Consider the following 11,238-nt stretch of genomic DNA (forward strand, 5'->3'; position numbering starts at 1 on the left):
ACTTCTCAGCACATCATTCAATTTATTAGGAAAGAAACATTTATCAAGTGACATCTCACCCGAACCACTTTTTTATTGCTTTGAAAATTGAAATATTGTCAACTTCACTTAACCACGTATAGTAATATTTTAATAAATACATTTAGCTAGGGTTGATTCGTGTTTACGTATTTATTTGTGACGTATTCACGCCCATTTTAGCTCTACCAATCACTGGACCGAACGTTTATTTCGGGCGTGACACGTAACAGTTTTCGCGCGAAATCACTCTGCGAATACGGCTATCGGCTGATAAGATATTGTTGTGTTGCTGGTCGTACGACGAACTGAACCGCTTTACAAATGGATAAAGAGTTATTTCGCAAGCTTGCGTCGAAGATTGGGATAACGTCTGTTAAAATATTGTGGTGAGGGTTTTCAAATAGTTATGAGATCATGGACCGTTTCAAAGACATTGTTGGACACGTCTGAAGTGCACGTGTCTAAAACAACAGAACTAATTCTGATTATTTTCTGATTAATTCTGATATTTTCAGCCAAGCAGAGGAGTACATGCGGTTATCCCAAGTGAAGTGTGCTGGTCTGGGGTCTATGACAGACACCAGCAAAGCCATCATTTGCCTCGAGTTGGCAGCGACATCAATGAAATTTCCTCTAGACAAGGTATTTTTCCCAGTAAATGTGTATTGTGTCTTGAGATCATTCTATTTACCTAACAAATGCATATAGACACGTGTGTGTGTGTGTGTGTGTGTGTGTGTGTGTGTGTGTGTGTGTGTGTGTGTGTGTGTGTGTGTGTGTGTGTGTGTGTGTGTGTGTGTGTCAGGGCTGTAGCCAGTGTTTAGAAATTAGTGAGGTCCGAGATTTTTAATTCTGTTATTAGATCTTATTTACGGCAATTCATATCAAAATTTAATCTAAACACAACCAAAGTTATACATTAAAGTCACACAAACTAATTATCTGTAATGAAATACATACTGAGGGACCTGTTGGCAAAAAAAACTTCTATTAAAGCTGCACAATCTCTTCTGTGTGTGTGTGTGTGTGTGTGTGTGTGTGTGTGTGTGTGTGTGTGTGTGTGTGTGTTTTGTGACAGAGAGAGAAGAGGGATAGATAGTAAAAAGAAAGTGAGTGAGTGAGAGAGTCGGGAGAAGATAACACTTAAAAAGCTTTTGTAAAGGACTATGTGATTAAATCAGCTTTCATATTCTCATATGTAAAAACTGAGATTATATTGTGCACTATGTAAAGTGACAGTACAGATGCAAGAAAGGAGATCCACAGCATTATGCAGATACTATTATGTTAACCATAATGTGCATTAATGTCAGTGCCACTTATATACAGTTTGGAACAAAAACTTTTCAACCAGGCCAACACCTGAGGTGCTCATAAATTGATCTGTGCTGGAAACCCTGTATAACACACAATGTATGACATTTCTATGTTCTGGTTAACAGGGAATATAATAAGCTGCAATTTACAGACTTTCAAGAGTGATCTCTCTTCAATCACAGAGAAATTATTGCTCCAAGAAGGCCATAATTATATTCAAAGTGGCTCTTTAAGGCTCCTACTTGGCAGTGAAGGCTTGAACCGGGCAGTGAGCAAAGCAATGTTTGGTTGAAGAACACACTGACTACAGTTCATCATGATCTTTCTCTCCACTTCTTGGTTCACTGATATTACATAAAATAAATCCGATACAGAAACATAAGTTATGATCTGGTAGGGCAAATGTGACAATCTTTACTAATCTTCACAACATGCTTTACCTTTTGGAAGGCTAGTTGGATCCTCCTGTGGCCAGAGGCATCCCACCACCTGCCCCTCTCTCTTCTCCTCATCTGTTATCCTCTCTGTCCTCATGGTCACATTTTTCAATTTTTCTTCTGTTTTTGTTTTTTTATTTACAAATAAATCTAGTGGATTCTGTGGTAACCTTTTGACATTCTTCTTCTCACTATTCTGTCTTGACTTATTTTCTGTGGAGGAGGGATCGTGAAGGTTGATTAGACCTTAACTGATTACATCACCGCATGTTGCTTGAAAATTATTTACTAAGTGTTTGAATGAATTGAGTCCTGCACATGTTAACAAGCTAGTTAACCATCATAACCTCAAGCCAGCTAGCCTTGCTTGAGTTCTTAACTCTTACTACTTCAAATACATGAAATACTGTATCAACATTGATGCTCAAGTTAATTAATGCTTCTTAGCAATAACTTCTCTTTTACAGGGTTGCCTACTTAGTTTGGGTACCTGGCTGTAGTGAGATTTTGATGCCATGGGTTTAATCATGGGAACGAGCAGTTGTGCACTTTATCACGTGCACATGTTTGGACTCGATTCAGGGTCCCTTCGTCTCCTTCTCTGTCTTTTAGCTTCTAAAAATACCTCAATAAACTCAATAAAATAATACCTCAATAAAAGAGTTTATAAGTCTTTCTTGAAAACATACATAGTATTTGTAGCTAGCTAACTAGTTGCATAGAAAAAAACAAACGCAATTGTTTAGTGTTGATTGCTTCTCTTGTGACGTGTACTTGAGTTTAGCTTAACTTTTATTAAGTTACATGTATTCAAAACAAATATTATATAGTTAGTTTATAGCAAAAACCCTGGGTTACTTAATACATAATTGTTAGCTGTCCTAGTCACATTCCTTGGTTCAGGCCAGGTCAGTTCAACATTGGACTGTGGCTGGATTGCTTGATCCTGGCTTGCTGTGAATTTGAGCAGCTATCCAATCAACACAGAGATAAGCATCACGCACCAATCAGAGTAATTTAAGATCCAGCTCCATGGAAACACCTGCTGTAAGGATGGACCAGATGTTTTCAACTCCTGATTGTACAGTTAAATAGCGGCAATTTTATTTTTTTATTAGAAATGTATTTATAGATAAACATGTATACATATTAGGGCAGTCAATCGATTAAAATATTTTATCAAATTAATTACATGGTGTTAATTAAGTGCGATTAATCGCATATACAAATATTGGATGAGAAAGCACCTCATATAACAATAATTCAATATATAATGCTGAAATAATGATACATAGATATCTTTAAATATAAAATATATAAATATATATATAAATAAAATACAAAAATATTCAGATAATTAAAATGTATTACATTCTTGTAGCTGAAGAGTTCATCATTGATAAAACAATACAAAAAGCGGCTTTAGAATACAATGTATTGTTTACTACCATATTATTTATCATAAGACAATCATTGGCAAACATTTCACAGCAATCAATTTCACAAGTGAATTTGTCAATCAGTTCGAGATTTATTATGAGGGCTTGTTTAAGCACCCGTCAATTTCAACAAGCATCAGACATGCTTGTGTAGCGACTTGGATGCGTTGCGTCATAAACATAAAACTGTGTCACTGTGTCAAGTTAAATATAGTTTAATACTTAGAACACATATTGAGATCCCTTGGTTCGGATTTGCGCTCCAAGTGTTGTGAACGCAAGAACTTTGCGCATGTTTGTGTTGTTCTGCTGCTCAAGGGTGTTTTTCTTCACTATATAAACTCCACATTGCCACGCAGCTGAAGTTTCACTTACTGTTACTTACTGGCAATTAAGTCTATGTATTCCATTTTAAGAGTGTAGTCCATACTTAGACCAATGTTAAACAGTTCAACTGGCAGGTCATTTCGTTGAGGTTCGGTGAGGTCCATAATAAATCCAAGGTTCATGCAGTGGCATATGAAGTATCCCATGTCTTATGGTTGGAGTTGGCATCGGTTCATTCTCTGAAGTCCATCGTAGTAGACTGAAGTGAGGTCTGGCTGGCACTGGCTGCAGTTACTGTAGTCGTCATCACTCAGCGACACGTAGCACTAGAGTCGGACACCAAGCAGGAACAGAGCTGGATCTGGTAGGCCCTGGTAACCTCGGGATATGAATCCTGAAGTTGAGACAGGGAAACAAATGGAATAATATTAGCATAGTTGCCTTTCCACTTTATTGTGGAGTTATAGAATATGAGAAATGTTTCTGGTTATGGCATACCTAATTAAAGCAGCTTAACTAGGTGTTGATGGATAAATTAGGTGTATTCATGGCTTAATAGAGGAGTCTTTAGTCTTGACTTAAACTGAGAGAGTGTGTCTGTGTCCCAAACGGTGTTCAGAAGACTGTTACATAGTTTAAGAGCCAAATAGGAAATGGACCTACCTCCTTTTGTGGATTTTGATATGCTTGGTACTATTAACAAGTCAAAATTTTGTGATCGTAATGAACTTGATGGAATATAGCATAATAGATCACTTAAGTACTGTGGAACTAGTCCATTTAAAGCTTTGTGCATAGTTAACAGTATTAAAAATAAATTAATACAAAATGGAACAGGTAGCCATATAAACCGTATATGAAACGATGATAAAATGGGGATAATATTCCTTGGTTCTAGTTAGCACTCTGGCTGCTGCATTTTGAACCAATATAAGTTTATTTATTGAACTTGCAGGACATCCTCCCAGTAATGCATTACAATAATCAGTCTTGAGGGCTTGAACTTGTGAATTAGTAAAAGCGTCTGCCAAATGCGTAAATGTAATATTAGAGGGTGTACCTAATGAAGTGGTCAGTGTGTGTGTGTGTTTTATACATGCAGTATATAATCTGTGGGTGTATACATCAATATGTATATGGGTATATATACAAATATGACACAGTATACATGTGTAGATACATGCTATAGATGTTTTATGTACAATTCTAAGCTTTTATTGAGAAAAATGTACAATGAATATTCTTACACATGTCTGCTGTATAGGAGTATGCCATCAAGCTATCCGGGTTGAGTTCTAAGGTGTACCACAGTAATTTGAAAGCTATGGAGTGCATGCTGGGTCTGCAGTCAAACCTGGGTCTCAGAGATCTTGCAGTGCAGTATGGCTGTTTGGATGCAGTTAAAGTGGCCTCTCAGATCATCCAACGGTGAGCTGCATGACTTTGCATAACTTCAGTGAAATAAGCTTGAATTGATGCTGAAAAGGAATAATTTGATTTAAATCTTTGTATTTATTCAAGGTATGAGGCCAGCTTGCCTGCCGCTCAGCAACAAGACCTTGACTTATCAAAACCTCTCTTTACCACAGCAGCCCTATATACTGCATGCAAGTAAGTAATACCTCTGTAATAGAGGTAATGGCACATTGACTCATTAATGATTGGTTTAATAACCGTTGGATGATCCTATTTTTGACAGTATTTGCAAATCAAATGCTGATTAGATATTAAACCAGGAATATTAGTCTTTTGAAAACCTGGTACATATGCTGTTCTCAATGGCATTTTGGTTAAGGTACAGAGAATAAGTGGGAAAAGTCAATCTCTGACAAGTTATAATGTATTCCATAAAGATTAATTTGGACCTTTTGATACTTAAAATTAACTTTTAAACATTTTTCATAGGCAGGGCTGCAACTAATGATTATTTTGATAGATTAATCGAACGATTATTGCAACGATTAATCAATAGCTCTTAAATGATTATTCAGCTTGTGCCCGACTTAAAAGGTTGTATTAAACGTGCTTACTAACAATAAAGAGGACATAGCCATCGTTTTAAAATACCTCTAAATGGCATTCACTGAATTAAAGGGAAAAAAAATACTTTTTACAAGTTTAATTCAGTAAAGAAATTCACTGCAAAAAATACTATTATCATCAAGTGTTTATGTCTTTTTTTCCTTTTAAAATGGTCTAAAAATCCTTAAAACAAGAAGCATTTACTTTAGAAGCAACATATAAGATATTTAGACTTGCTTTAATGGAATGTATCTTAAATATACAGTAAGTATATTTTGTATATGTGTATTTTTTCATTTGGCTATACTGCTGCGAGTACAGTAAAGACAAAATATATTTATATTCAAAATCTATTCTCTAAAATCAAGTCTAAATATCTTATATTCTGCTTCTCAGGTGAATGCATCATTTTTTTTAAAGGATTTTTAGATTAAAATAGTTTAAAACATTATCCGATAAAAAAAAATGTCTAAAAAATAGACATTGTTTTCAATTAGATTTAGATATTTATATTTGAAAACAAACCAAAACAAATCTAAAACTTATTTTGTTGCAGTGTATAATGGGATGAAGACTACCTCTCTCACCTTTCTGTTCACTTCAATCCATATTTAACTCACAAAAAACAAACATATTAATAAACCTGTGTATTGACAATTTTCTTCACTATAAGAAATACACAGTGACATATATTATGATTCAATAAGTTGTGAGACATCACGTTATAATTTAGCTGCATTAAGCATCCACACTCGAGGCACTTGCGTCTCCGTGACACAGTGCCTCAGCCAGGTGCATTTTCAATCTCTCCCTCGTAGATCAGGACATTTGTGCAAAACTCACTGAATAGAAAGATCTCTTATTCCTTATTATTTGGGCTTTAATAAAGCTATTACGTATTAAATATAACTGCCTTTAAGATGTACAGCCGTGGCCAAAAGTATTGGCAGTGACATAAATTTTGTGTTTTGCAAAGTTTTCTGCTTCAGTTGTTGTGGTGTTGATTCACATTGTTTCTAGATTATTGTGCAGAGTGATCAGATGCAACTTTTTCACAAAAACCCAAATTTCACTGGCACAAAATGACCAGCCAACATCATTTCACTAATCATATCAGCTGCACCTGCGAAAGTGTGAACGACTTCTAGTCAGGGGAAATCACTATATCATTCTGATTGGATTATAAGAGCAGACTGTTTGCTATAAAAGGAGGGAAGAAGTACTTAAAATCATTGTGTTCTTGTTTGCAATGGTTAAATCTAAAGAAAGACGTGCAGCCATCATCGCTTTTCATCAAAATGCCCTCGCATGCAAGGAAATTGCTGCAAAGAATATTGCACCTGAAAGAACCATTTACCGGATCATCAAGAACTTCAAGGAGAGAGGTTCAACTGCAGTGAAGAAGGCTTCAGGACATCCCAAGTGCCAGGACAGTCTCCTCCTATGGAGTCATCTATGGAATTGTGTCATCACCAGTGCAGAGCTTTCTCAATATTGGCAGCAGGTTGGTGTGAGTGAATCTGCACGCACAGTGAGGCAAAGACTTTTGGACAATGGCCCTGGTGTCAAGAAAGGCAGCAAATAAGCCACTTCTCTCCAAGCAAAACATCAAGGACAGACTGAAATTATGCAGAAAGTACAAGGATTGGTGCAAAGATATTTTCTCTGATGAAGCCCCCTTCCGACTGTTTGGGACATCTGGAAAATCGATAGACCGGAGAAGAAAAGGTGAACAATACCATGAGTCCTGTGTCGTGCCAACAGTGAAGCATCCTGAGACCATCCATGTGTGGGGTTGCTTTTCATCCAAGGGAGTGGGCTCTCTCACAATTCTGCCCAAAAACACTGCCATGAATAAAGCATGGTATCAAAACGTCCTGCAAGAGCAACTTCTCCCAACGATCCAGGAGCAATTTGGTGATGATCCGTGCATTTTCCAGCATGGTGGAGCACCATGTCACAAGGCAAGAGTGATAATGAAGTGGCTCGGAGATCATTACTTTGACAATTTTGGATCCGTGGCCAGGCAACTCCCCGGATCTTAATCCCATAGAGAACCTGTGGTCAGTCCTCAAAAGGCGAGTAGACAAACCGAAGCCTACAAATTGTGATCAAATCTGAGCACTAATAAGTCAAGAATGGATCGTCATCAGTCAGGATTTGGCCCTGAAATTGCAGAGGTTATGAAGAACAAGGGTCAACAATGTAAATATTGACTGAGTGTTTTGGCCCATAAAAGCCTTTATAACTCATGAAATGATTATCATTGTTTTACAGTATACCATAGAAACGTGTGAAAAAATTATCTATAGTGAAGCAGCAAACTTTGCAAAACACAAAATGTATGTCACTGTCAATACTTTTGACCACGGCTGTAATGTGGGGGCACTTCATTTTAAAGAGCTCTGGCTCCGCTTACTCCACAACAAGAGTGTTTCTTTATTTACTTATTTTGTATTTTTTCATGATAATTCCCTCATACTTTGCAATGTACATCACCTGAAACTGTTTAGAAAATAGTGTCTGAACTGTGAGCTGTATAATTCTTCCTCTCCTCAGTCAGGCGAGAGCTGCTCTCGCGCATCGTCATTAGAGTTAAATGTAATCTCACATTACATTAAATGAGATCAAACGACTATTCGACAACAAAAAATTTGTCAACATTTTTGTACTGTCAATGTTGTCGATAATACATCCCTATGTCACATTTTTTGTGACATGCTTGCTCTCAGAAATAAGTTTCTGGATATTAGACTGGATTTGAAAGTGAGTGCACATGCACAAGTTAGGTATATGACTGGCAAAATGCTAATTACTTGATCTGTTTTTCTTGTGATTTAAGCAGATTTCTACACTTGTGACATTGTTGGTTATGTTTGTCCAACCAAACTCTGTACAGAATTCTTATATTGTGCAAACACAAACGGCTCAGGCCCCCAGATGTGTCTGAATGATTTTATGCATGCCAACAAGTCACAGAAACCTCTAAATCAAAATGCCACCTGGTTTACATACATTTAACTGAAAATGGAAAAATAAATTGGTTCTATCCTTCTGTTTGAAGGTGCATGAAAATCAGAACTGACAGGAAATTAGCCTCTTCATCTGGAGCGAAGAAGGGAATCTTTGACCGGCTGTCTACACAATTCCAGAAATTCGGACAAGAGATCTGCAGTGAGTGTGAATCCTTCAAACAAAGCCTTTTTGGAAAATGACAGATTGTTTAAAATGAATAAAGGCACAAAGCTGTTTTGTGTGGGAGGTTTTAAACTTGGTCTGACCTTCATGTTTTAACAAAGATGTTGTATTTGAAGGTGCAGAACTTTAATCTTGTTTCTCCCATTAAAGAAAAACATTACTTCAAAGAGTTATGAAGACGTTTTAAGTGGTTACCATGGCTGCAGACATATCACAGTTAGACAATGTATATTTTGTGTGTAGTTGAACATCAAAGACCAGCATGTTTTCTGCTCAAGTGTTTATTGAAGATGTGATGTTAAGCAGACTTGATTTAGTGCAATCTCTCTGTGTCCCCTCAGATGAGGCTTCCTCTATGGAGGAACCAATCAAAAAAGCTCAAAAGAGGAAGAAGACTCTCACTGAAATTTTAGAAATGGAAGACGATGGTAAGCCGAGCAACTGCTTAACAATATACAATAATGGCAGATCATATCTTTTACTTCTAGCTGCAATTACTGAAAACAGTAGAAGAGTATCTGTATCTATGATTCTATAGAAATCTACTTCTATACAAAGGAAGTTCTAAAGAATTTTATCCCATTTTAAAGGCCTGCATATACTTCATACGAAATCGAAGAACGAATGTGTGTGACGTCATTTAAAACACAATCTGGTCAAAAAAAAGGTGTTTTTGCATTCGTTTTGGTGGTTCGTAACCACTCACAGGGGCAAACTATGAAAGATTATTACCGGCTGCAAAGCACCTTCCTACTGTCATTTGTCCATATCCATGTTAGGTGTGACCTAGAGCTCCGATTAGAAACATTTTCCAAGACCATGTCATGCGTTTTTTTTTTTTATTTATTAGTCTACTATCGGAATCAAATATTCTCAAAAACTCTCAAGTGCCCATTTTACTCATACGCCATCTGCAGCGAAAGCCATTCACACATCTGACTAAAGTAAGATGCCTATGATCATTCTTTTGTCTCTATTCTGCACATTAACACTTTTATACACTCATATTTGCAGTAGTATCAGTGTCATTATAAATCACAATAACGGAGTTTAAACGGTGCATTTTATGGCCGCGTATAGAATGTTAGTGCAGTAGCGTCGTTAATTCATAATGTTAACCAGACAAATTAAACCTTTTCTTCTGCATAGACCGTATATTATTTAAATAATATATGATTAATAACGAATGATTAAAACTGACTTGTTCTATGAGTAGAATTCACATGAGGACAGTAAAAGAATCAAAGTCATTGATAACACATTTTAATGTAATTTTAGTTAGGTTTTACTGAGCGTCCTCATATTTAAATGCTCTTCTAAGGGGGCTTCTGAATGCTTGGCCATTTAGAAATTATTTTTACTCCTGAATGAAGAAAGAATAAGAACTTCTAAAAGTATATCGGGCCTTAGGACATTCTGTTCTAAAGGGATAGTTCACCTAAAATGTTATGATTTACTTGCACTCCTGTTGTTCCAAACTCGTATGACTTTCTTATATGGAACTCAAAAGGAGACATTAGGCAGAATGTTGGCTTCAGATACTATTCATTTTATTGCTTCTTTGTTTCCCGTACAATGGAACTGAATGGTGACTGAGACTGAACATTCTGCCTAACATCTTTTGTATTTCACATAATAAAGAAATATGTGTTTATAACGACATGAGGTAAATTATTAAATGATGTAAATGAGTAAATTATGGCATAATTTTCATTTTTGGGTGAACTATCCCTTTAAGTCTTTCTCTAAGTTGGAGGAATACACATTTTTCCTGTACTAACATCAATAAGGAATACTTCTAGTTGTGATCTCTAAAAAGGCACAGAGCATACCTGTCATACTCAATGAAAACAAAAATTACATTCTTTCTGTTTTCTTCCAAGATGTGGCGCAGACAACACCCTCTAAGGAAGTGTGTATTGAGAAGACAGAGGAGGATGAGACACAATATTATGAAGAGTGGAAAAGAAAGATCCTTGAAAATGCATTAAAAGCAAAGGCTGTAAATTCATGAACTCTAAAAGATTTTATGTCTCCATTTTATTTAATTAAGGTTTTGCATAATGTCAGCTGGACCCTTCTTGGGATTATTTTAATATGTTGTTACTAAGACAACTCAACTGCCCCCTTCTGACTACTTTTGTGAAAGTCACTTTCATTGAAGTATGAATATTTCTGGAGGACTCTGGGCACTTTATTACTTTTTGCCAGTGAAATGACAGATTTAATTAGTGAGTTCATCACTGTACCATGCTAAGTTCCTAGTTTTGATATCTTGAAATGACAGGATGGTATAATTGTTCATTTAGTTGTGTGGTAGGTATACCATACATGTGTGAGTGGTGAGATTTGAACTTATATCAAATCTGTCATCTGTTTACTGCATCATGATGGGATGATTATGTCTAGTGAGAATGTGACTTGATTTTTATTAGATTTGTGTGATGCTGGTTTGAATCACCTTAATAAAATCTTAA

The 11,238-nt window shown here is 36.3% G+C and overlaps 1 protein-coding gene across 1 annotated transcript; it reads left to right on the forward strand.

The window, feature by feature from the left end:
- The first annotated feature begins 278 nt into the window (after window positions 1-278).
- On the forward strand, window positions 279-11,179 carry LOC127636189 (origin recognition complex subunit 6-like). Its single transcript, XM_052116653.1, has 7 exons — window positions 279-407; window positions 537-663; window positions 4,806-4,969; window positions 5,063-5,152; window positions 8,628-8,737; window positions 9,103-9,189; window positions 10,645-11,179. The coding sequence occupies exons 1-7, from the start codon at window positions 343-345 to the stop codon at window positions 10,773-10,775; spliced, it is 774 nt and encodes a 257-aa protein (XP_051972613.1). The 5' UTR covers window positions 279-342; the 3' UTR covers window positions 10,776-11,179.
- The last annotated feature ends 59 nt before the right edge of the window (window positions 11,180-11,238 follow it).

Source organism: Xyrauchen texanus, chromosome 1 (genome assembly GCF_025860055.1).
Source record: "Xyrauchen texanus isolate HMW12.3.18 chromosome 1, RBS_HiC_50CHRs, whole genome shotgun sequence".
Lineage (NCBI taxonomy): Eukaryota > Metazoa > Chordata > Actinopteri > Cypriniformes > Catostomidae > Xyrauchen > Xyrauchen texanus.

Coding starts and splice junctions, on each gene's coding strand:
- LOC127636189 (XM_052116653.1), top strand. CDS start 343: ATGGATAAAGAGTTATTTCGCAAGCTTGCGTCGAAGATTGGGATAACG. Junction 664..4,805: donor TGAAATTTCCTCTAGACAAG/GTATTTTTCCCA, acceptor TCTGCTGTATAG/GAGTATGCCATCAAGCTATC. Junction 5,153..8,627: donor GCCCTATATACTGCATGCAA/GTAAGTAATACC, acceptor TTCTGTTTGAAG/GTGCATGAAAATCAGAACTG.